Here is a 27878-nt window from a genome sequence, read left to right on the forward strand (position 1 = left end):
GTGAGCTGAGCCCAGAGCTGGTGATTGGTAGGCTAGGAAACTGTTATTGAGTATGCTAGCACAGACGCTAATCCAGCAAGCTAGCTATCGAGCCTTATACTACTTTAATCCACCCTGCATTTTCCTCCCAACTGTTGAAAAGGAACACTGTACTGAAGACTTACACCTATTAATATATAATAAAAATAATAATTTATAATACTTATTTTATTTAATATTTTTTTCACATTTAAATACCCGTTATTAAAAGAATACCATCTGGTAGGTCACATGGTTTGAACACACATGCTCTGTTTGGTATTTGCGTTGGTGATGTTAATGTTTTTGTTTGTTTTAAGTAAATAAAAAATAGCCAGTAAGAGACTGGATAGGACTGATGTATGTAAATATATTGTGATGACATTGCAAATATGCAAATTAATGAATTATACCATCTTACCCACATTTAACAACATTTTAAGCAGGCTTTAGCTAACCTAGCCTCCTCTGGAAAAAGTTGCTGCTAAAATACTTCTAGCAACAGTGATGGTGTGACAGACAGCTGGTAGCCATCAAATAGCTTTTTAAGCTGTACACATGAATAAATATACTTATAAATGAATAATTAAAAGTATTCAATATCACTTTTGGTAGCTTTTTCTTCTTCAAAAGAGAGCTGTTTTCTAGCCTAAATATATAAACTGCACGAGGCTAGCATAGTGAGGTTAGCAAGGAGAGTTAACTAGCTAATTAGCTTTAGCATTTGTTAGTTTGCCATAAATGAAAAAGATAAATTCAGATCCAGGGATCATCTCTGGAAGAAGCAACCAGATTTGAGGGCCACCTCTTTATGGAAAGAAAATAAAATAAACAAAATCTATACTCTTATCTCCTTTTACATTCCTCTGGTTATATACTCCTATATCTCAGTTTACCTTAAATACACAATGAAATTGCTGTGAAGTGACCTACTTTATTATCCTTTAGGCAGCATCAGTACACTACACAGGCCAGTGTAAGGTTTGTGTAACTGACCTGTGTAAAGAAGCAGTGCTTTTTTCCTTTACCTTCTCTGACCTACTGTTATAGTCCCTGTGGGAGTCCCCTTTTGTCACCACACACACACTCAGACTCCAGCAGTCCCTGAGGAATCCTCAGCCGCTGTAACTAAGGTGTAAGTGGCTGTATAACAGCAAACGGATGTGCTCATCTGCTCATAAAGCTCTTCACAGACATCCTGATAGAAGCTTAGTATTGGTCAGCTAAGAAAACACTCTTCTCACTGTGGTCTGGGATTCTCATTCAGAAAAGAAACTTAAACTGGAATGTGGGTGAAGAATTAGGACAGCCAGTCTCACCCCTAGACTCAAACGGCTCCATGCAGTCTGACTGTGACTGATTGTTTGGTCAAAAATTACATTTTACAAATTTTGCCCAAAATTAAGTCACATGTTCTGTGCTTGGGGGTTTTGTAGCTACTGTAGCTAACAATGTATTGACATTTTTACATGCCAAAATTTGTTAGTTGGGCCTACCAGTTTTTCTATTGATTAATCTATCAATTAGTGAAAAAATTGGGTTTAAATAGGGAACTCCAACATGTGATCATCAGCAGTGCAGTACTGTATTTAAAATTAAATTAGATCGTTTTATTGTCACATTCAAAAACAATGTGCCAGTGTGCAAGTGTTTTTTGCGTAAAATAATGGAAATAAAATATTTAAAGAAAAATCTATATTGCATATAGTGCTGCTGTGGAAAGCCATCTATCTTTGCCTAATCTAAGCACATTATCATTTATTATATTATACGTTGAAGTGCCTGCTAAAAATGTTTTTTTTAATCATAACACAATTGATTGTCAATTAATTGCAGCAGCTCTAAACTTGATGCTGTTTGAGGCCCAGTGTAGGTGCAAGGAAAGGAAACTAATTTTAGACTCTCATATTCTGGGATTTTTACAATTTCCCAAATCCCACTCTCTAGCTAAAACTTCCCCATCACAATGAAACCTCAAAACTCTTTTTAGACTTACACTAATGAAGTATCTTCAGACATCTCAACATGCTTGGAGTAGAATAGTCTGGCTAATGTCACACTAAGTGATTCAGGGATATGGAGGGCATCTTCACCAGCTACTCTAAAGCCTATGGCTGTGGCCACACTAGGGCTTGAACTAGGGATCTCACAGTGCTAGGGCTTTTATAACAGAGCCATATAGCTGCTGAGACATCAGACCTTACAACACTGTCTCCTATTAGTAGCCGAAATTTTTGGCTCTTTTAGTCACTTTCTATATACATATGTTCAATTTCCTAGCGTTTCAGTTTAAATTTGTTTTGGTTTGTGTTGCATTAATCATTGTAGTCTGTGTTGCACTGTGTTCTGTTATGTGCGTGTCTTTATTTTTACATTGAGTTCAAGGTGATAACTGAAGAACTGACACATTTTTCTTGTGCTTTGTCTTGTGTTGTAGGACACTCCTGCAAGCTGCTCACCAAGAACATGGGTCTGCTGGTGATTAATGAGGAGACGCTGGATGTAAGGATAAGTACTGAAGTGTGCTGTCTGTGCGTGCTGTCTGCAGTTGCAGTTTCAGTAGGAATCGCTGCCTGATGCAGTTCAGAGCCTGAAAATATGGTAGAGAATAGGATATGGCTGCTGCTTGTGGCAAATAGCAATCTTTCCTTTAACACAATTTGTAAAACCACACAAGTTACACATCTATGATTAGTGTTTTGTTTGTGAGTTTTGAGGGCAGGTTTATGGTTTAAGGCAAAAGTAAAGTTCTACAATGTTTTTCACGCCTTATAAAATTTTACATGGTATGAAAAGGCCTTTACAGTCAGTGTAAGATATGACTCATATTCAGCTGTTCATTTATTTAGTGATCTGATTTCGCTCCACTGAAAATGTATGTGCAGTTTCCCATTCCAAAAACGAATGTTATTTTGCTGTATTGAATGGGCATTTAATGTGGATTTGGTTCACTTGTCTGTTTACATGGACGGTTCTAAACAAATGCCACTGGTTACGATCGTAACCAATCATAAAACATTCCCTGCACTGTCCACTGTGAGTGGTAATGCCTTCCATTGCAAGTTCCTTGTATGTTAAATGCCTGATCAATGCCAGATTTTTTGCGTCAGCTTGCCATGAGCTTCAATATGGGTACAATACGATCAGTTGATCTGCAGAACAGAAACTTACAGTGTACAAACTCATCATCATATTTCCATATATAGCAAATCTGCTTATATATATATATATATATATATATATATATATATTTTTTTTTTGTTAAGATGAAGTATAATATGAGCTGCTTATATTCTGATGGTCTGTGGGGTTTTATTTATGTAATATACAATGAATTTAATTTCACACAACAAATGCCTTATTTAAATCCTCAGTGGCATAAACAAACACTGTGATGAGTTTGGATGTATTTAATTGCTCACATATTCCAATAATGTTATCCACACACACACACAAATATTGAAGATTTCAGTGAAAATGTTGTTTGCTAATCAGTAAGTGGATATTTTACTGTGTTACAAAGCAAATATTAAACACATGCACAAGTTTATACCCATATAAACACAGACAGGTCAGTTTTTCGGGTGGGCCTTTTTTCGTGTTTTCGCTGGATGCTAAGACCTCACAACGTAATGGAGGAAGCGATCACACACACACACACACATACATACAGTACATACATGCATGCGGAGAGACCTCTGGCGGACCCTGAGTGATGACAGACACCCCTCAGTCTGTCAAACAGTCATTTAGCATGATGGATGGAGCTAGGGAGAGAAAGAGAGGAGAGAGTGAGGCCTGTAAAGCTTTGGGTCTTTGGCTGAAACGTCGACGGCCGCTCGCCCGTCTGTACTGCTGTTAAAGCAAATAAGCAGGAGTTCTCCCCCTGCAGTGGAGCTCTGAGCATTAGGTCAGCTGCTCTCTCAGCGGCTCCCACCAGAAACTAGCATCACTTCCCGTCAGTCGTGCTTTCATCTGCGTGTTTAACTAAATGAACAGTGAGCAAAGACGAATGGATGGCAGGTGGACAGACAGACGACTGGAAGAAAACCAGGCAGGGTCTGAGGGCTGTCAGTGGGATGTGTGTCAATTAGAGTTCTGCATGAGTTTGACTAGACTGTTAATGCGTGCATTCTCCTGCAGCTGCAGAATCTAGTATCTCAGGGATGGGCAACTGGCGGCCCGGGGGCCGCACACGGCCCTCGTCAAAACTCAGTGCGGCCCGCGAATAGATCAAAAATAATTTCATAATTTCATAATTAAAAAAAAAACAAAAAAAAAAAAACGTAATTCTACTTTTGACCGCTAGAGGGCCTGCCAAACAACCACGAAAATTGACATTGACATCTAGTCCATTGTGAGCCAGCAGGCCAAACCACAGCTCTCTCATTAGCTTCAATAAATGTTGGGCCTCTGTGGTCTAGTTTTCTGCTATTATTGAATGAGCTATTTGCAATCAGATTTTAAATCTTTTTTGTTCTTTGTTATAAATGAGTTCAAATGCCTTTTGCACTTTTATAAGCAAATGTTTTGTCCTTGTTGCTTATGAAGGACTTGTTATAATGAACTTATTTTACACAGAGGAACTACTGTATTTGCAATCAGTTTTTTAAGCAAACTTTTTGTTCTTTGATATGAAGGACTTCCTTTTTGCACTTTTTTTAAGCAAACGGTTTGTCTTTTGCCATATTAAAATGCATTAATATGCAGAAAATAGTTGTTGATAAATGTTGGTGCTGTAAACATACAGATATAAATTCATATAAAATTTGTTCTTGTTGAAAATCATTTGTAGCGTTTTTCATATTCAATTATTTGAAGTGCGAGGTCATGTGGCCCTCCAATGGTCATGCTGAAAAAAATGTGGCCCTCTCCATCATGGAAGTTGCCCATCCCTGTAGTATCTAGTATACCTGAAAAATGTAGTGCCCACCTAAACGTTTGTGCAGGCCCAAAGTTTGTGCTTTTGAATATATAAAACATTTTTCACTTAAAGGAGACACCCTGTGTGAAATGCACTTGGGGTGTAATAAAGTTATTATTATTTTTATTTATTTATTTACTTACTTATTTATTTGTTTAACAAAATATACATTTAACAAAATTTCTATACCATTAACAAGACTCAATGACATTTAAAATAGAGAACTGTCAAAGTGCACAGGTAGTTTATTAAAAACACTGATTATACATGCCTTAAGATATTTCTCAGAAAAATAAAGTCATAAAAAGTCAACAAATGAGCATGAACAAATTGGTAGGATAGGGAAAAGATTGCAATAGTAATTCTGTGGAAAAGCCTGAATTCCAGCTGTTGCTGAAATAATCTCTAAAATGTATGCCTTTCCACAGAATCAATGACGTTTGGAGCTACTTTGAGCTCAATAGTGTGAAAATAGCGATTTCTTTGCATTTCTTTGCATCAATATCATTGGAAGCCTGGTGGGAGCATGGGATAACAGGGCTGTATTTCAGAATGCTGGGGGTAAATGAAAGTGGGCTATTTGGTAAAAGTTTGTGCTCATCATGTTTCACTGCACTACAAGTCCGTTTTACACCAGATTTTTCCTTTAAACTAAACAATAAGACATCACAGAGATATATAACTGGAAACATATAGCTGTAGTTTTTTTTTATCTGTGTAATGTGATGGGATTACTTTGTATGGAAAACACGTGAATTTGCCCATTAACTATCATGTTATTGTTTTTCAAACCTATGATACTGACACATAGCATCTGTATTCCATATCAAAATCTTGGGGTGATGTGTTGCTATCTAATATCAACAACACCATAATCTTTCATAGTCATTGTTGCGTTTTACTAATTCCCCAGATTTGATTGCTTTGCCACTAGCAAATTTGGGGGCATTAGCATAGTAAGTAATGATAAAGTAGAAGTATTTTCAAAGTATTTTGAAGAAGATGCATTGTTTGGAGTTTAGGGCCCTTTTAACAGAAAAGGCCACAGTTTTGGAATTTAAACTCTCCTGCCCACAGCAGAATATTACTAATTGCTGTGGGCAGTAAAAAAGTAATTTTCCTCTGCACGGCTTGAATATGAGCCAGTGGGCAGGTGCTTCAGGGTGGTTGTATTTATGAAATGTTTATCAAGTCAGTGAGATGCAGAAGTTACATATTACACATGTGGATAGAGCAGCTAATATTCTAGAAAATCCAGAGCAGAGAACATTTCTAAACCAGTCTGTAGTTTTCTCACAGCATTACCCAGTTAATCACTCACTAATTGATTCTGAAACTGCCTTACTGAAGTGCTGTGCCTGAAGAAACATAGACAAAAGTGTGAGCTTGTTGGATTCCTCTGTTTAATTAACACCCCCCTGTTTTATGTGTATACAATAGTTAGCTGATGTCTTTCTCTCTGTTTATAACCCCATCTTTCACACACTTGAATCCAGATGTCTCTCTCAAGTGGCCACATCCTATAAAGGGTGTTGTGACTGTAACTGTGACTGTGGGGCTGGTGCTTTGTATCCTAAAAGATGCCCTCTGTACGCTCACAAACCAAATACATTCAAGTAAAAGCCATAGTTCATTCAGACATACACACACACTTAGACACAAAGAGGAGAAGACAGACATCATTAAAGCACAGAAACGTATGAGAATTTACACACTTATATACACACATACTCGTCTGCGTATACATGTTCAGTGGGACTCTCCCCGAGTGTGCTCAGGAACCTCCAGCTAATGGAAGCTCTGTTTAATCAGACTGTTTATCACTCATCAGAACTGCAGCTATCTTTAGTCTGATCTTCATTCTGCGCCTGCACGTCTACACTGATGGGATTTCTGAAGTATGTGAATGGAGTCTGCATCTGTATTTAAGCTCACAGCTGTTAAGGAGAGTTTACACACACATACACACACATGTTTAAAGGCATTAAAACTGAGGGGGCATCAATCTGCAGACTGTGATTCAACAGCATCCATTTTGGAATGTTGGAATTAGTTACATAAATGTAGTTTATAAATAAAACAAATAAAATAGCCAATTTAATTTTACAATAATTAATCAAACTGTACAGTCACTGTCAAGTGACATCACAAGTTCAGTTGCATTAAGTAACAGCATAACTGCTTCATATTTCTTTCACTTTTCATCCTTTTTTGTACACCAGGCTTTTTTTTAGGGTTATGAAAAGCCCAATGTGCTGCTTTTCTCTTGGAAAGTAAATTGAGGTGTGCCTCAAGTTTACCATTTGACCTTAAGGACCGTGTTGTGTTTTTAACTATACAATTAGAATTTTTTGCATCTTGATAAACAAGTGTCCCAGTACAGTTATTGTATTATATCAGTATTATACAAATTATATAATTATATTAATATTTTTATGCCACAATTATTCTAGTAGAAATGCTTTGTTTCAGAATTATTCCAACAGAAAATCTTAATGCCAAAATAACACTATATATGTTATGCCATATTTATTACAATAGAAACAATTGATGCCAGAAATATTCCAACGAAAAAAAATTACCTGTAATAAAATGCTTTGTTCCAATTTTTTACAATAGAAATCTTTTCTTCCAGAATTATACCAATATTATTCCAATAATAAAAATCTGAAATATTCTAATACAATACTGTACAATAAAATACAGAAATGTATTCTAATACAAATGCTCTTTTAGAAAATTATTCCAACTGAAATTGTTTTGCCAGAATTGTTGTAATGCAGTTATTATCTTGGAATCTTACAATGCTAAATTTCCTGCAATTGACTCCTAAAGATTTTCCAGTAAGAACCGCCGTTGTTTGAAAAAAAGTTGTTATAAGAGAGACAAAAACATTAAACACTTAAACAAGCTTTAATGGTCATTGAATTATTTGATAGTGATTTTTTTCTACTTCTGTATGAGTAGACGGTCCTTTTGCCTTTGTGTTCAGTGTAATATAATTCATAACTGTGCCAAAAAATCCTATCGAAAGATGTTGAAATTTGAGTTTTCACTCAATTCTGTGTCGCTAACAAATTGAAATCTAAACACAATCCGTAAAAACACAAAAAAACACGGTTTTATGACTGTTACCATAAATCCATAAGAAGTCCTCAGATCTACAGTCTCCTACACTCCTCTCTTTCTCTCCCTGTGGCTGATCTTCCCGTGATCACTCTTTCTCGTGTGTGTGTGTGTGTGTGTGTGTGTGTGTGTGTGTGTGAAACCTGAAGCTGCTCTCTCCAAATATTTCCTTTGAGCTTAGGTTTCAGGGTCTTGTTATGCCAGGAGGGTCTTGGTGGGTCCCTGAGGCACAATCTCGCCGCCCCAAGGCATCGCTTCCCCAACACACACTCATTCACTCATACACACTCACACACACGTACATTCCCGCCAGCCCTATTCTGGCTGCTTTGTAGACAGAGTTGAACAGAGATGTCTGCTGAAGCTGTTAGGTGTAACAGTGTTATTGGTGGCTGTGGGCTCTAAACACATGTATGAACTTAGGAAGCCTCTGTAACTAACAGGATGGATTTTCACACACCCTTATATGCACACACACACACACACACACACACACATCACTATAAAATTGCTATGTGCATAGTAATTAAATGATAATAAGTAAAAAAAATAGTAGTGCATAGTTTTTGTTTGTTTTAATACGCATCTTTCTCCCTACAGTTGGGAGTGGCATTAGTGCTATGAACCACCACTTAAGGCCAGTTTATGCTTCAGCATCTATTCTATGCTCTAGCCTATGCTTACCCTATGTGTAGCCATGTACCATACACCATAGCTTACAGAGTAGCTATGTGATGCAAACAGCAGCAGCAGCTGTGATTGGTCAGCTTTATGTTCTTGCCTACACAGTTAAAAGGTTAGCGGTGCAAACTCTTAGCTGGACTAAACTGAAAGAGCTACAAAGAGATGCATCAGCACTGCAAGTGAAATAAGTTTGTAGACTGTAAAAAAAAATACTGATATTTGTTCTACTTCCTCAAACAAGAATGTTATGCATGCTACGCAGCTTTTTGAGCATGATCCTGCCTGCCTTTCCAAAGTTACATAGTGCAGTTAGCATCCCTTTTGCATGTCAGTGGAGCATAATAAAAGCAGCAAAATATATATATATATATATATATATATATATATATATATATATATATATATATATATATATATATATATATATATATTTTTTTTTTTTTTTTTTCTTATGTGCTCAACTGAAGGATTGGAATGTTTTTTTTTTTTTTGGTGCCATTAAGCTTAGATTTAAACAACTATTTTGTAGACGTTTTTGACGAGTCCACTGTGTAACAATGAGAATTTTCCAAGCATTTAATGATTTTTAGCATTTTTATCTTTTCAGAAGCTCCATGCCATGTAAAACTTATTGGAAAACTGTTTTTTGTGTTTTTTCTTGAGTGAGGTAGGGTTCGGGCTGTGTTTCACACTTAGACAAATTTAATATTCAGTTCCTGCTAACTTGAATATTTGTGTTTTTATATGAGGCATAAAAACAATTCATACAGATTTAAAGATCAGAGGAATCCTTGATATGACTTGATTTGGCACTCCCTGTCCTTTTACGCTTTCATTGCATACACACCCCCACACACCTGCTGGATCTGATCCCAGTGCTGGTGTGTATGAGTTCTTTCTCCTCCCAGGATTCCCCATGATTTACGAGCAGCCAGTCATTTGAGAGTGTGGCGAGCAGGAATCATGTGACTCTTTAGTGGGGAAGTAAATAAAGAGAAGCAGCATTCCCACAGTGTTGCTCCTGCCTTTCCCAAAACCCTACAATAACACACTTCTACTTCAAGGCATATTTTCCACTGAATTATACACTTTTGATATTCAAACCTTTAACCATCTGCAATAGAGTCGAGGCAGGGAATCTGGATATTTCTGCAGTGCAGTCAGACAGTGGTTAAAATGATTGATCCATCCCTACCCAGGTCATTTAATATCGAGGGTCTGCAACTATGAATATGATCTAATAATTATGGTTATAAAGGTACACAGTTCATGCTTACTCTCTCTCTCTCAGATGGATGATCACAAGCCATTAAACCAAGCTGAACTGCTTACATTTTTGCACCAGAAGTGGAATACAACTATTCAAAAGCAATGTGTAAGACTGGTGGAGGAAAACATGCCATGATGCATGACAACTGATTAAAAAACAGGGTTATTCCATCAAATATGGATTTCTGAACTTTTAAAAACGTATGCATATGCACTTGTTTTCTTTGCATTATTTGAGGTCTGAAAGCTCTGCATATTTTATTTTAGCCATTTCTGCAAATAAATGCTCTGAATTACAATATATTTATTTGGAATTTGGGAGAAATGTTGTCCGTAGTTTATAGAATAAAACAACAATGTTCATATTACTCAAATATATACCTATAAATAGCAAAGTCAGATAAACTAATTTCTCTTATTTTTTTCCAGTGTTGTATTTATTTACTGTAATGAAAAAAACTTTATTATCCATTTTTTATCCAAAGATTTTAGTTTTCATTAAATTTTAACATTTTTATGAATAGACCAGTAGAGATGCTCCACTTAGCATAGTCATTTTGAATAGAAGTTTTCCAAAACAGTGAATTTTTTTCCTCTCCTGTGAAATTTCCATTTGGAATAAATGACAGTAGAAGAAAGAGACTGAACGCGTTCTGTCTCAGTTAAAATTCCCATGCTGTTGTAATTCGTGGTGAGAGCTGTTCTAAACGCTGGGCCCTTTCAAACGAACCGTCACTCCTGGGTTCAGTGCTGCTCTCTGCCAAATGAAGCATGCTATATGTATGTTTATCCTCTTCTCTCATCAGACTCTCCCTTTGAAGCTAATTACATTAATAATAAACTGAATTGGGTCTCATGCTAAAATGACCTTTCTCCGGCTACGTGAGATGTCCTTCATGTTACGCAGTGCAAAGCTGTAAAATGATCCCTCCCACAGTGAGATGTTTATTTGTGCTTTGTCATCAAGACAGAGTAAAATCATGATTTACAGCAATTAAAAAAAAAGTTAGCAGAGCTATATCCCAAGATTTATGGCATTAAGACCATAAGCAGACACTGTAGCCGCGGCTAACCCAGCTTTGGCTCTGAATGAACTGGCAGAGAGCATGACATACACACTGCTGGTTTCAAAGGCGGCGGCTTTGTGGTATTTCTTTGGTCTGGTTGTGTTCGAAAGCCCGTTGCTGTTGCAGTGTGGGATTAGCAGTGTGTCCAAGTAAGAAGCTGTCCATATCGGAGAAATAGTTCATTGCTCATAATAAGGACAGAAATGTATCAGGTGTGTAGAAGCAGATCTGTCTGAGGTAATTATAGCTTTATTATAAACAAGTATGACTCTTTGTAGACCTTGTCACTTCATGCTCTCGTCTTGAGTATCAGGATTATGTCTGGATAAGACCAAGCCACATAAAAATGCAACTGTTAACAGACAAATCCGATCACTCACACTGCTTTGGAGGTGATCTGATATACATTTAGGGAAAATGCCATTGCATGTGAAGCACATCTGTCTCTCCACAATGCATTTGACAACCAAATATCCTCTCAGTAAAACCCAAACTCCTCCCCATGCAGTCATTTTCTTCTCAGCATGGACTGCCAAAGCCTTCCCTATGTTTGCAGAAATCCACGGCGGCATGTAAAATTGCAAATTTTGGGACAACAGCCATCTTTAGCACAGCCCAGAAAAAGCTTTTCACAGATAAACAACTGATTGTCACATAAGAATTGAAATCTGTCTATTCCGTCCCACACACCAGTTAGATGTTAACCTCACCAACTAGACTAGCATTTTACTAAAATGTGTAAATAGATAGATACTTTATTGATCCCAAGGTGAATTGGAAAATGTATGTATAAAAAATGTTATTAGGATACAGTGGATACTAATTACGTAGAGTGACCAGGTGTAAACAGGGTCAGGATTACTCTAGAGTTTCTGTAGATTTGTACTGGCAGTACAAGACTAATGTAATCCAGTTCAGTAATGGTGTGTAACTACTTAACTACATGCCTAATTTATTATACAGTTGGCTTTAATCATATTAAGTTTTCTCTGAAAGGAACAGCTTTAAAATCATTTTAGTGGCCTACAAACTGTAACAGTGAGAAAGCAATATCTGTTAGAACACTGGTACTGGGGTGTGCACATGGTTACCATCGGGATGTGTGGCCGCGGGTCTTCTGGGCTCCTAATGGGCTGTGGATGGTCTGGGTCCACTGGGTTCTTCCCTATCTGCCTCTGGATCGCAGGGGCATGGTGGCGGTTTCTTGCCTCCATTGTGGTAGGCATTTCATGACATAATCCGTAACACATGACATATTTTTGCAAAAAACAATAGAATAGAAGTAACTGTGCGTGTGTGTGTATGTATTTATGTGTATGTATTAATATGTATGTATATTTATGTATGTGTGTATATGTATAAGCATATGTATAGTTAGATATGTGAGTATGTGTATATATGTATGTTTGTTTATTTTATGTTTATTTTATTTTATTATTATTTTTTTTGTTTGTTTGTTTGTTTGTTTTTTGTTTAGTTTTTTTTTTTTCTCTCTTTTCTTTTTCTTCTTCTTGTACCCCCCTCCTGTACCTCACACTCCGATCCTTCCAACCCTGAACTCCCACAACTATATCCACACAAAATATATATATATATAAAAAAAAAAAATAATAATAATAATAATAATAATAATAATAATAATAAATAAAATAAATAAATAAAAATAAAGTATTAATTGTCCTCCGAAGAGGGGGGGTGGTGGTTGGGCCAAAAAAAAAAAAAAAAAAAAAAAAAAGAACACTGGTACTGCACTATGTGACTTTGGTGAAACTTCACAAGACCCTTCATAAAAATTGCGTATTACTGCGAAACCAGAGTCATATTTGTATAGAATCCTGAAATATCCTGTAATCCTGTAATATGACTCTACTTCTTTCATTTTAGATGATAAAAATGCACACAATTGCTGTCCACAAGGGAGAGCTCGAATCAGGATTTATATTTATGGCAGTGGTGTGAAAGTGAATTACAGTATTACACTCTCGGACTGTAGAGGAAGCCTAGGAGTTGTAAAAATGATTTTTCTTGCTTAATGCTGCTGCAAATAATGTAAATATAAAAATGAACTAGACTTGCTTGCATAATCTGAGACACTGAAAGACCTGACCATTTTTATGACTGTAAATGACAGCAGTGGATTTGTTTTTTGTGTGTGTGCAGGGGACAAGAGAGACTCTGAGCCACCACTGCGGCATGCTGGGAGATGCTCTGCATAAGGAGAACGACTTTGCGCTGATCATTGATGGGAAGACGCTGAAGTACGCACTGACCTTTGGAGCACGCCAGTACTTCCTGGACCTGGCATTGTCCTGCAAGGCCGTCATATGTTGCAGGTAAGGAAGGAAGTACTAGTAGACATAAATGTGGGCAATTACTGTAGAGTCAGACGAAGTGTACCATTACCATTACATCCATGAGCTCAGAATTTAAAAGCACCACCCTTTCCCCAGTCTTTAGAAAGTCAGTTAACATAACAAGATCCATTCTAAAGCATAATAAACAGATCTCATTCAACTTAAAATAAACTGTTATACCCAACGATGGGCTAGAGTGACAAATGCTTTTCCATTGATGACACACTTTTTTTCCCTTACACCAGAGGAATTGTAAGCGGTGTTAAAATTGCAGGCTGCGTTTAAAGGGCCAGTGATTGAGGCAGGGTTTCTTATGGTAATAATCCTTATTGCTCCACCGAGGGCCGGCTGCATCAGCTGCTATTACTCCAGACTTGGAAAAACAACAAGTGATTGGCGGACAATTAGAGGGAAATGTCGCTCCCTTATTTAAAGAACAAATCATCTCCACTCCGGGTCACAACCTTTACAACACACAGATCTCCACAGTCCCTCAAAGCAGCAATTTAACAACTTCTATTTTTACAACAGTGCTTTAACCCCAGAATCAGACAGGTATAGATTGTACATTGTGTGTGCCAGGTCAGTAACAGAGCGGAAAGCACTCAGGTAGCCGGCGAAGCATAAAAAAAAAAGACTCTGCTAAAAATCAGTGTCGTTCTCCAACAACAGCACACAGACCACAGGTGCCGCTGCCATGATGTAATCGCTCTGATCTGCTTTTACTCACTCCAGCAACACACACACAAACGCACACACACTTGCACACTGCCCAAGGACATCAACAGCACTGACTCATAAGGGTTCTCCTAAACCACAGTGGTATGTGATGTCATTTCTGGGGTAGCAGGGCAGTGGGAGTTTTGTGTGAAGTGGTCGGTCATGATTATATATTGCTCTGTGCAATAATTTGCATGTCCCAGCTCAAATTACAATAGATATAGATTTTTTTGGAAACAAATATGAATGTGGCATTTTCCAAAAATGGTAATTATCTGAATTTTAATGCAAATTAATGAAAAAGTGTTAAAGTGCGTTTTACCTTTTCTTTGACTTTTATTTCATTTCACATAGTATGAACCCAATATCTTTAATATTGGCTGATCAACTGAATTTCATTTATTAATATACATTATACCACAGTTAGTTCCGACCCTGCAATGTGATCGACTGAGAGGCGTTTTATGAGTGAGATTATTAGCCGGTAATGCACTGTAACTGAAGTTCTTCATGTATTACTCTGCTACATACAAGTAACCTAGCAACGAGCAGCCCTTACCAGCCAACAGTTACAAACAGAGCAGTAATAGAACTATTTTAATATGCGGAGTGTTTATAACCAAACAGATCCTATTTCCCTCCTCTTTAACTCAAAATCTTTGAATAAACAGCGATAATGGAACCGTAGCCTGCAGCCTCATTTCTACAACCACAGCACAGCAGTGCCAATATTACACGTTATAGGACTCCCTCTTGTGTATTACTGTTTGAGTCTATACACAGTCTTCTAATTTAATGTTTTTTCTTTATTTTTATTATACATTGTAGATTCATATTGAAGGCATTAAACTTATGAAGGAACATATGCAATCATGAAATAAACAAAAAAGGAGTTCCTAGAAGAACGTTGAACGTAGAGAAAAGTTGGGATAGGCCAATTTAGGACTAGGAATGAGTAATGAAGAACCATAAAGGCTATTATCAGCAGCATGTTTGAAAGCCAGTGTCTGTCATGGTTTGGGGGCATGTCAGAGCATTTCTAAATTTACACAGAAAAGTACATATGCTGCTCTTTAAATCTTTCCAGACATGTCCATGCATTTTTCAACAACACACATTACAAATGCATGGCTGATGGAGTACTTACCTGCCCCCAGTAGAAAATGTGTAGAGAAAAAAAAGTTTATGTGCTACTGGAAACTTGTGTTAAAATAAAATAACACACTGAAACACTTAATCATTTGGTATCCTCTGTGTTAAAGTGTTTTAAGTGTTTTAAGAAATAATGGTATCATTACAGTGATAAATGCTTTACTGTCCTATTTTTCTTCAGAATGTGTTGCAGGCCTGAAATGCAGGAATTAATGTATAATAGTAAATTAATTATTTCAACAAACAAAACATGAAATACCTAGAGTAGGTTGTGTATGAAGCAGCTGCAATTTCAAACAGAAAAATGTTTTAATATGAATATAGTTTACACCTTTTACTCTTATGAAACAAGCTGGGATGCCCTTAGCGATGCTATATGTGTAGAATGCTAGCTTAGAAACTCTTACAGCTCGGTAACAAATAAAGACAGCGTTGAGTTTATTCTATATAGAAAACCCATGAGCACATATGTAAAACACCCTTAGTTCCACATGGGGATCCATTTTAACCATGACCATCATGGCCATTGTGGGCATTTTAATGAAAGAAAAATACTCTTTACTGCTAGAACTCATGGAGGTAAAGTTTCAGGAACTTTTAAAGGATCGTACAGATCCATCATATAACAGGACAGAATTTTCCCCAGTGACCAGAACCAAAACGCTGAGGAGAAATCAAAATTGCTGTCAGCAGGGATTACAGTGGCAGCCAGAGAAGCAGCCGTCTGAGTCCGTTGTGATGGACTGCCTGTCTCCTCACCAGAGCGAGAAACGTGAAGCTGGGTCTTCTTCACCAGCACAGACACAAATCTGACACCACCACACGTCTCGTCCCCCCTGTTTGACCCTGACTTCTGTGAGGGTCGGGTTCAAACCCTCGCCCCATTTCATCCACACCTCATGGAACCCCAGGAACCTGAAGGCTCATGGACTGGTAGTGAACATGAGTGCTTTTGATGTCTGGTGAAGTCAGTAGCTACTGTCTAACCTTTCATTGAACCTGACGTACCTGAAAAAAACTAATTATATTAATAAACATTTCCTGTAGAAACTATATGTAAATATGAAGAATGTTTTGTTTAAGGAAACTCCCTTTGATGTAAAACCAGTACCACAAAGTACTATGCAGAGCTCTTAGGTGTCTGAGAAAATTAAGTTAAACTATGTAAAACTAAAAGCATTATTTGTGAATATTTATAAATACTTGGGAATTAGTTTTGATTGCAAAGTTTAAATTGTGCATTATTAAAGTAGGAAACCATAAAGTTTCACATGGCTCTCATACCTTGAGCCAAAACATGACTGACTGACCACCAGGCGGAACCTGCAGACCACAATTCTGCTAAAATCTCATTTGTGTTCTTGTTTTAACCTCTTAAAATCATTTTCTTAGGTTTATTATCAGAGGTGTTTAAATCTAGTATTTTTGTATAGCCCCTTTTACCTTCAGCAACATTTTCAAACGCACTATGAGAGAAAACTTGTATGAGAGAGAAACAACGAGACAGAAAACGTTTTTACCCGAAGGACTAAAATGTTATTTAGGCTTTTTAAGGACTGGATGGGTAGTGAAGTAGTGTTTTTATATCCTGAACTGAGGGGAATCACTTATGTGCTTTCTTTTTGTTTAATTTTGTAAGCCAAAAAAAAAAAAGTTCTGGATAATTGAGATGAATTTAAATTTTTTTTATACATATGCTGTTCTAGTTTGCATATTGCGTATAGAAAGATTGAATAGTTTTATAAAAAAAGTTTGTAAAGTCCTTGCAGTTTGAGCAAATTTATTATCTTGAGTTCATTAACTGAGAATAATTAATATAAAATTAATTAACTAATTAAAATGATTCATGTTTTAGGATTCTTGTCCAAGGACTCTTATTGGTGTAGTACAGCATAGTTACACAGACCTGCAATTGAACCCCAGTCTCCCACATGTTAGCTTACTGGCAGACGGCGGTGTTATCCACTGCACCACACAAAGTTGAGGTTCTGCATAGGTTTGCACAATATTACAAAAAAATACATTTAAATATTATTATTTTATTGAAATATTAAACAGTACAGCAAGTTTACCATAACAAACATGTTTTATGATATTAGTAATGCCCTTTGAGTATCGAATATTGGCCAGATATATATGTGTCATGGAAAATGAGAGCAATGCAATTCTTTTATATAAAGAAGCAAAATTCTTTTATATTTTTAATTGATATTACACAGGACATTGAACCTTCCACAGTGTGACTATTGAGTGTGTGCACATTACGATGATGTTAAAATAAAATATTGTGCAGCCCTTTTTCTGCATGTTTAATTAAACAGGTACAATTTTGTATGTTTTTGTGTTTGAAGCAGCCTGAAGCTGTGATGGACTGCTGATCTGCAGTGTCTCGTCTGCACTGACAGTGTTTGATGTGTTGTGTGTGTGTGTGTGTGTGTGTTTGTGTGTGTACAGGGTCTCTCCTCTGCAGAAGTCTGAGGTGGTGGAGATGGTGAAGAAGCAGGTGAAGGTCATCACTCTGGCCATCGGCGATGGAGCCAACGATGTAGGCATGATCCAAACTGCTCACGTGGGTGTTGGCATCTCAGGCAACGAGGGACTGCAGGCTGCCAACTCTTCAGACTACTCTATTGCACAGGTGGGAAACATTAGGACAGAGCACCCCTGCAGTTCCTGGAACCGGTTAAGAGCTTTCACTTGGATCAGCCTCTTTAAACTGATGAAGGTTTATTGTGATAATTGGTATCAGCTATATCAAGCGGATTCTTTGTTGAGGCTGTTTAACCCTGTTAAACCTTTCCCCTGTTTACACATCGCTCTCTGAGGGATTAGTGTGACAGTGATGGATGTTTTCCCATAATGCTCTGTCTTGTTATAAAATACTTGAGAGGCTGACATACATGTCATTAATTCTATTGGAATTACTACATTAAGTTTAACAGGCAATGTGCATTTGGAGACTGGGATGTCTTTTGGCACTTGAGGATGATGTTTCTAGGTCTATACTGATATAAATATCACCACAGTTATGCAAAAACATTGTAATTATTCCACCTGCCCTCTTGAAAATATATCAGTATAGCAAATGAGAAGGGACAGGCTTATCTTTGCTCGGATAAAATGTCAAAATAAATGTCTGGGGACCACTTTTCTGATCACATATTTCATTTAATATTTTTTTCATAATTATTAATATTAAGGACAACCAAGTTTGTTTTTATTTAATTAAAATAAGTTTTATTTATAAAAATGTATTTTAAATAATTTCTAAATTTGCAAAAAAATGTGGATTTAGATTCCCAACAGAATTAGTGATATGTGAGATTTTTGTAGTTTACAAAAAAACAGATAAAAAAACTAAACTCTAATATTTTCATCTCCATATTTGCATATTTCAGAAGCCTAGGTATCTCAAACTATCAAAACATCCCATAAGAAGCCCAGGAAACAAATAATAAATACATTTATTTTTCTGTGCTGGTATGGGAACTGAATTTTAGAATTGTAGTGGTGTTAGTTTCCGACCTCTAGATTTCTACTTATGCTTAATTTATAATATACAATATGTACAAAGAAAAGTACATGACTACTATTTAACCTCAATTCACAAGGCTTTACTTTTTAGGATGTTTCTGAACAATAATTGACTGAATCTTGCAGAATAAACAAAACAATACAATACTAACTTTAATAGTAACTTTATAATAACCAGAGTAAAACTGGATGCACTGTGTGTCTGTCTGTTTGCATCAAATATATAAACATTTTTCATACATGTGTGAAGCAATTTTATCTGTGGGATCTCCTTTTGGATCCTTTGGAATTTTTCATTTATCTGTATTAGAACAGTTCAAATGACTTGACATGAGCATTGCTATTTCTACCTGTTTTCTACTGTATTTTATAGAATATAAATTTGTAGTTAATTTCTCTTCCTCTGTGCTGCAAGATCTGTTCTTAGTCTATCATCCTTTTATCTGTGCTGACACAGCCCATACCCCTCCTGAATAAAGCCTAGATTACATAGTTTTGGTCAGTTGTTAAAACCGGGGGTCAGAGGTGAACAGGTGGGCAGAATCTGGGAGGGTGTAGGAGGTCAGAGAGGTCAGTTTACACGGCTCCGCTGTTCCGTTATCCGAATCTCTGCTGTCTGTGAAATGAATCCATTTGAGCTTATGTAAACCTAATTAATCTCACTGTGATGTAATGCACAGTGCAGGTTTGGTGGGTGCGCAGGCACCATTGTGCCGGTAACAAAAGTGCAGCATCTCATGTATCGTGGATATCTGTCTGTCATCACCATTCCAAACCTCTGTTCTTCATTTCATATTTCATGCATTGACTGCAACAGTGTGTCTTGTCACAATAGTGTTTTGCGGAGAGCCACAGGCTCTGCTAGATGTTCTGCTCACTAACTAAACCGCATCGTATTACTCTAATAGTGCCCAGCGCTACTACAGCCCTCATGGGGGTGAATATGGGCACTGAAGAATGAAGGCTAGATCAGAGAGTTTGAGTCAACTGGCGTTTCCTTTGAACATTACATAACTTTAATCTGCATTAGCTTACTTTGAGCTTGGTCTGTTATTTTAACCTACAAATTATTTTTAAATTATTATTATTATTTTTTTTTATTATTTATTTTTTTTTTACATTGTAATTTTTAACTTTACTCAGGAGACTCATTTTTGGCCCGACTGAGGAAAGTTTCCAGTTTCAGTAGCTGGTGGCATGTAGGTATCAAGTGCCTGGGTCAGACATTGTATTTGAAACGGCTGAATGGTCGGCTCTCCTGCTTATGTTTCTGGTCTAGAGAGTCATGACGTGTCTGTTTATAGTGAGTAAAGCAAAACTACATTCTAAGCAAATAGAATTCGACAGTATGTAGTGCTGAACATGATGGAACTATGTACAGAATCAGCTAAAAGAGCTTTTACTTGCCATTAAATAGCCGTTTTACCAGAACAATAATCACTTGTGCATTCAAATTGTTATTTGAGTTGTCATGGTTTGATATGCGCACACAATCAGTGACCTCCCATTTTTAAAGCGCTCTTTAATGTGATATTTCAACAAGGCAGTGCTCATCTGCATACTGCTGCTATCATGCATAAAATCTTAAGGAATATTTGAGCTGCATTTTTGGAATTGCATTGCAATCAGACACTTCCTTTTGTGTTCAGTTATTGCTTTGATGTTAAGTGTATGTTAAGTATTATTAGTAACATAAAATTCTGGATTGTTGACTTCTTTTACAAATCTGATAATTTTTGTATTTTCTTAATATTTCAATTAGGGGTGTGCCATATCATATCATATGCAATGGTAAATTTTATTTTTTATTTTGTTTCAGTAGTGTATTTTTGATATATATATATTTTTAATTTAGAGTATTATTATTGTGAAAATATCATGCCATATCACCCACCCCTACTACAAGGGATATCTGGTCTACATTTGTTGCAGAAAGAGCCTTGTGTAAGATGTTTCTGCAACCTGAGAGCAGAGATACTGTTTTTTTCCCATTGTGTTCATTATTATGATTTGGCTAATAGAAACTGCTTTTGGATCAGTGAAAAAAATCCATTAAAAGTTTTTTTTTTTTTCTTAGCTCCATTCTGAGGCCCTGCAAAGATCAGCACAATGAAAGCTCATGCCTGTACATTTGTATCTGCTGCTCTGTGTCTGTCAGCAGCTCCTTTCCCAGAGTTCCTGAGGTCAGCTGGCTTCTTCTCTGCGAAAAAACGTTTTCCTTTCTCCCCTGTACATCCGACCCCGCTGATCCAGGCTCCATCCAGCTGGCCTTCTGTTTGTGTAACACAAATGATGTTTACTGCTTGGTGACATTTCAAGTTGGATTGGATAACCGAAGGAGGAACTGAGCCCCTCGTCTCATTTCCCTGCCAATCAGCCAATGACTAATATCTTTGTTCATGCTGACGTTTCTCTTCACGTGCGGCATATTTATTTACACTGCCAAGCGAGGGTCATTACCGTCACTAATCTCCGCAAAACCTCCTGCACCTGCACAAGTTCCTCACTGCTATCAGAGTATCATAAAACAAGATAGGAAGTGTGCAGTTAGCTCCATAAACAGGGATCATCAGCTCCCCTCTGTTGCTGTGCGCATCACCCCGAGAGAGCAGTAAAGTCAGCCTCTCTTCCTCTGCTTTTCAACACCTCTCAGCCCAAATGAAGCCTCAACCAGTCTCGCTGGGACTGAAAAGCTCAGGAATGTGTGTGAGAAGGTCCCGTGCCATCCTTTCTTTGGACATACACTGATAAGATTCTTTCTTTATTTCAAAAGCTAGAACTCACTTTAACTCCCTTGCTCTATTCTCCGACTGAACTGAACTATTCCGAGAACTGTAATTGTGTATAGTAGTATCTATGTCTTCTGTGAAAGAGAACAGTGTCTTATGCCCATCTTACACCAGGCGCCACTCTCTGCACTGTGATAATACAGACCAGTGTCTGCCACTGCACACATCTCAGAATCTCAGAATTACAATCTGGGTCTATTTTTGACATATGCTGCACAACATACTAGCACTTTCTACCTACTTTCAACAATATTGTGTAATCTACACCCATAATCCAGACAGCAAGCAGCTGTACTTTGAATACTTGAATTGGAGCCAGAGCACTGCACTAGAACAAACTTCAGGAAAGTAATAAAGAAGTCTGTTGAACTGCTGGAGGGCGAAAACCGAGAAATCGGCCAATCAAAACTGACAGTTAATTATTTAAGACTGCGCTCAAATGTCATCTAATATAGAGTTTATTTAATTGTTAAACTAAATAAAGGCATTTACAGGTTATATTAACTTATCCATTACTGGACAACCAAATGTGGACAGAGAATGCTTTTAGCTATGTTAACATGACGCATGTAAATTGCACCCAGTATGAATTAGTTAATAGTATTAAACCAACTTTTTCCTTCTTTCCTTTGTCTCCCTTCCTTCTCTCTCTCTCCCAAACAGTTCAAGTATTTAAAGAACCTCCTGCTGGTCCATGGAGCCTGGAACTATAACCGTGTCGCTAAATGCATCCTCTACTGCTTCTACAAGAACATTGTGTTGTACATCATTGAGGTAAGACTAGACCCATACAGTGATTAGAAAAGCCAGTGCGTGCGATGGAAAATTGGAAAGATGGTTGATTTTTCCTAAGTGGTTTAAATGTAATCATTATTAGTTTAAGACAACAATGTCAGTCCTGTGTTTCCTACATTGCTTGTGTAGACAGCCCACTTATTGCATTAAGCATTAATGTTGCTCTTGTGTCAGTTCTTGGGAGATTGAAGGCGGCCCGGTCTTTGAGTGGCGCTGCTCGGCCTTTAGTGAAGGAAAGGTCTTGCAGGACGGTCCGGAATGCGCTTCTCTCTGGGTGTTAAGCCCACAGGTCATCCATCTCCGATGGCGTTTGACGCTCCGCAGGGCTGGTGTTGATAGTGGCTTCAGAGCCATAACCAAGAGCGACCTGACAAGTGAAGGAGCTGCTATCAGCAGCAGCTTTATCAGCCTGAAGTGCTGGAGAGGTTTGATCTGTAGCCCTGTACAACACTGGCTTTGGTTGAATCACGCCTTGAGGAGAATTGCTGGAATTTTCTGAAGGGAAGATGTGGAAAAGGGCTTGAACTCTGGTGCTGCTGGATCAGATGTGTGACTACTAGGAACAGCAACTTGATAATTTTCTTTGAATGAAGCCATTTCCTGAATCCCATAAAGAAATATTTGAAATATGCCCTGGTCAGCCAAAACTACCAACCTAATATTGTGTAGGTGCCCCTCATGTCATCAAAACAACCGATCAAGGTGTGGAACACCCAAGTCCTGCAAGTTGGGTGATAGAATTTCTGTATATTAGACTTATTGGCACATTTCACAGATGCTGGATCAGACTAAAGGCTGATTTATACTGTTTAATTTGGTCTACACAGTGTTTATGGTGTAGCCTACCCAAGCGATCTATACTGTTGTGAGTATTTATACTTGTGCATTTGTGTATCTGCAATGCTCTGCAGTTTAACTGTGAAGTCAGAGAGGCAAAATGCAGTGGACCACTTACTACAGTATGCATTGCAGCAACATTAAGCATCAGGCTACACCATATGGTTGCACAGCAGGCAGTATTGTATGGTATATGTCTATGTGTAGTATGTCAATAGACTACACTGCAGATTCAACACAGGAGCATTACTTGGCCTTGATATCTTTAAAACTTTGAAAGGCAAGTCAGCACCTTGGAATCTTGTGTTTTTTTAAACTAGTCTTGAGCAAGCTGAGTTATATGGTGTTTTCTTATACTTTTCTAGCCATAGCTCTGTGTGCTTAAAGGTAAACACTAACAATTCCAGTCTTGTTACATCAGCCAGTTGGTAAACATCATGCACATTAATGAAAGTAAGAGTAGAAGGGCCAACCTACCCACCTAGAAACAGTACAGCCAATGCTAGTTCATGACCATAAACGGTTGCCAGGTGTTCAGCTCCTTTAGCAAATGCTTTATTCACTCAAACGCAATAGGGGCTCTGAGGCAGTTCTGAAGTCTCCAGTGCACAAGTGGCGATAGGGGTAAAGGTTAAAGAAAAGCAGAATCTACCTGCTCTGTTGTATCTCCTGACAGTCACTCATCATGCTGGCCTCTAAAGCAACCGCTTGATGCACTGACCCATGCCAGGCTGGCCTGATGTCATTCACAGATCTTCTGTGAAGGGGAGCAAAAGACCATCCGTCATGTCAGACACTTAGCCACATAGCTGAGAAACATGAGCTCCTGAAAAATCCATCTTTTTTTCCATGCGTCCTGCTAATGCGTGCCACTTGACCTCTGCGAACACTGTCTTCCCCTTCTCTCTCATTTCTTTTTATGCATGGTAGTAAATCTCTAAAAGTACCACAGATTCCTGTCCATCTACAGACACAGCTGCTCTGAAGACTGAATGAATGAGACGGGATGTTAGATAATTGCTGATTGTTTCTTTTCCCTCTGAAAGCGTAACTAGTGAGAAAAGAGGAGCTGTTTGTCACTTCAGGCAATGTCTTGTCTTTGTCCCCTTTTGATGTCTTTTAGTGCTTTAAGGGGATTTCTCATCAGGGCCTGCCTTGTTCTTCATGTGTGGAGGCGGCACACAGTACACATAAGACTGCGTTTGAACTTCATGGGAAAATGTGGTCTCGCTCATGTGCTGTGTATTATAATTACTTAGTTATCTGATATTTTTAAATCTAGGGCTACATTTCAGTTAATCGATACATATTTATAAGGTTCATAACACTCTCAGGAATGACAAATAATGTTTATTCCAATGCCAAGTAAAGCTTATTATAAATTAAGTGCAAATGAAAACCGTTCTAAATATACATTATACATTTTTACACCACCAAAATTCATAGTGGGAAGTGGGTCTTTCTTAGCACTGCACTCATACCTGTAAGTAACCATATGTCAGCCCCAGCAGGACTGCTGGTGTTTTTAAACACTTCATTGTGACTGCTGGCCTAAGAATAGTCCAACAATCAGGCAGCTGTGTTCTGTAGAAGGACAAGAGACAAACTAGAAAATTATCTTCTTTCTCTGACCTTACATCTACAAGGTGGAGCAAGCAGCTAGGTAGGCGTGTCTAATGGACGCAGTGTTTAAAAGTAAATGTATCCCTGCAGTGTTACTTTTTTGTTTTACCTGCAGAACCTTTTTACCAGACGGTGAGGCTGAATTCAACACAACACAACCCAGCATGCACCACTGCATGCAGCGACTCTCTCCATTAAAAATAATAGCATGCGTTGAGGCTAAAGCACTAGTAGATACGCATCATTAGGGTTTCGTTTAATTCCTATAAAATTCCCATTAAGTAATCACTTAAAAACTGATAGGTGTTGCATGAAGTTTCTTAATGGTCAGTTTACTTAACCTTACCTTAAACCAGAGAGGCCGAGAATATGGCTACATTTTTCTGGATTTTAGTAAACGATAGTTTGCCTGGGAGGATTTTTCAAATATGTAAAAACCTCTAGACCATTTGAGTGATGAACAGCCAATTAAAGAATACTGATTTTACCATCATTCAATGTATGAAATAACTGGAGAGCTAGAAGACTAGAAGAAGCCTTATTACAGCACACAAAGCATCCAGACATTACTTGTGTTTATACAGGAAGAAACTGGAAGTAACTGACAGTTTTGAGGTGTTTTTTCATACAACTGGACACTGACCGTTTATGAATGAAAAAGGAGGGTAATAAAATATGTGGAGAAACAGATGGACTGCAGTTTGTAAGTACAGGACTACGAGTTCCACAAATACTACGAGTGCTCCAATGTAATTAGTGTTGCTTAAAAAAAATGACAAAGTATGTAGAATTATTCGGATGGTCATAATATTTTAACTGGACAGTGTAATACAATTATAATATTCAGTAATTTTTAAGATTTCATTCTAATTTATATTTTGAATCATCCCAACAGCCTCTGTCCACTAAGGGCAGTAATAGCCTGGGGCAGCTGTGGCTCAAAAGTGAGTTTAGAACTGGAAGGTTGCTGGTTCGGTTTCCAGGATCTGCATCCACAGCTGTGGTGCCCTTAAGCAAAGCGCCCGACCCCCCCAATAACTTCTCAGGTGCTGAAGTGGCTGCCCACTTACAGCCATTAATCATTAGTGTGAGTGTGTGTTTACTTGACTGTATTTTAAAATAAATTTTAAGATCTCTTACCTCAAACCTTGTGTGTTCACACTGCCATTATCAATCGGATTTTTTTTCTTCATTTTTTAGTCCTTCAGTCCAACATTGTGTAACAGAAGCTACCTGAAACATTTGCTTTCTGAATATTTATTTATTTATTTATAATTTTTTTTGGCTTCATGCTTCCTTTTAAGGTGCAGACTAGTTGAGCAGCTAAAAAGGAGGAGTGCTGAGCGGTGGCTGGTGGCGAGGCGACCCTGTACTGGGCACACCTTTTGTTGTGTCTGAGAAATGTATCCCCCGGCCTGCTGCAGGGGGTGTGTGAGTATAATGGAGGCTTGCTGCTCGCTTTCTCTGCCTCCTGCTGTATCAAACACCTCGCCTTTGTAAGGGCCTGACACCCTAGACACATGCTTCCCAGGGGGCGCCCAAAGAGATACATTTGTTGCGCTAATAGGTTTACCTTTGAGTGCGTGTTTTTTTTTTTCTTCTTCTACTCATTTCCCAGGCTGTAACCTGGAAGGACAAGAATGAGGATGTTAATGTGAATTTTAACCTTACAGGAGTGTGTGTGTGTTTGTGTGCATGTGTGTAAGAGAAATCAAGTCAAACCACTCACATAAAAGACTCCATAACACTGCAGCCTGGCTCTAGTAAGTTTTTGCTTACTACAATGATATTTTTTTAAGGATATAAAATGTAAAACTATTATGATAAACAGAGACGTTTGAATCCTAATTACAAACATATAATTTAATAAACTTAATTTGCCCAGACTTAAAACTTAAAAAAAAAACATATGCTGCTAAACTGTTAAAATCCAATTGTTAAATGTATAGCACATTAAGTACAAACTTTTTTTATGTATTTAATAGAATTTGGGCTCATCTGCATTGATTATCCAAACTCACTATTTATTACTGTTCATTAGATTGTGTTTTACTTTCATTCATTATTTATTTTGTTGGTATAATGAAGGTTATTGGTAAACTAGTTGTAACCTGTTCGTATTTGTGGCTTCAATTGTTGAAACTCTAAGTTGCTCCACTGTTACTGGTGATGTAGTCTATATTGTACTTGTAATTTAGCTGATTTACCAAGTGATGAGTGTCTCATTTTTTTGGCTCATGTTAAAGTTTGGATTGGCTCAGGCAAAAAAATAATAAAATCGTTGAGCCCCTGGCTATACATCATGGACCCATGAGAGTCCCTGAACCCCGTTCTCAGAACCATGACCTTAACTTGTGCAAATGTTCCATGATGAATGCATCAACAGAATTTGCTTAGCTTATAGAACATTTAAGGCCCTTACCTTTATATAGATTTTTTTTTTTTTTTTGGAATATACAACCTCAAATCAAATGACAGTAGGTAAAAATGCGAATAAAGTAAGATGCAAATTTTTCTAGATTTACTTAGACTTTTATTTCAATGCCAAACCAAAATATTTCATGTTTTGTCTGGTCATGCGTACAATAAGGTGTTTCGAGTGTTATTCAGGTGTTTTTAAAAACAGCTGTTAAAAAAGGTCTGTTATACTGAATAATCAGACCACAATACACATTCCCAATGTGTACAGGTTCATACTAAATCCTTCCAACCAAGTTTTGAGTAGCATTTGTGAATTTCATTCTTTATTGCAGTGCTTGAAGACAATACAAAACATTAAATATCTAAAATGAGATTCAGTTTGAAACAAACCAATCCGTAATTACTAATAGTAAAACTATGATTTACTGTGGATATTTACTGTGGATACTAAGCTCCTCAAAATATACAAACACTCAAATCTTCATGCTTGACAGCTTTACATGGATAATAATCAAGCCATTGCTATGTTTGGATTGTCACCATACCTAAGCAATTACTGTCACAG

General features: G+C 37.5%; 1 protein-coding gene across 9 annotated transcripts in view; it reads left to right on the forward strand.

Moving 5' to 3' along the window:
* The window catches only part of atp8a1 (ATPase phospholipid transporting 8A1), a 151736-nt gene that overhangs the window by 94930 nt on the left and 28928 nt on the right, over positions 1–27878 (forward strand). For all 9 annotated transcript variants that reach the window (XR_007441035.1, XM_049484487.1, XM_049484486.1 and 6 more), the window contains 4 exons: positions 2456–2520; positions 13249–13421; positions 17769–17952; positions 22301–22411. Coding sequence is in view for 8 of the 9 variants with exons in the window: in XM_049484487.1 (XP_049340444.1) it covers positions 2456–2520; positions 13249–13421; positions 17769–17952; positions 22301–22411 (533 nt within the window). In the remaining variant the exon portion in view is untranslated. The remainder of the gene's footprint in view (positions 1–2455; positions 2521–13248; positions 13422–17768; positions 17953–22300; positions 22412–27878) is intronic.

Source organism: Astyanax mexicanus, chromosome 10 (genome assembly GCF_023375975.1).
Source record: "Astyanax mexicanus isolate ESR-SI-001 chromosome 10, AstMex3_surface, whole genome shotgun sequence".
In the NCBI taxonomy this organism is placed as follows: Eukaryota; Metazoa; Chordata; class Actinopteri; order Characiformes; family Acestrorhamphidae; genus Astyanax; species Astyanax mexicanus.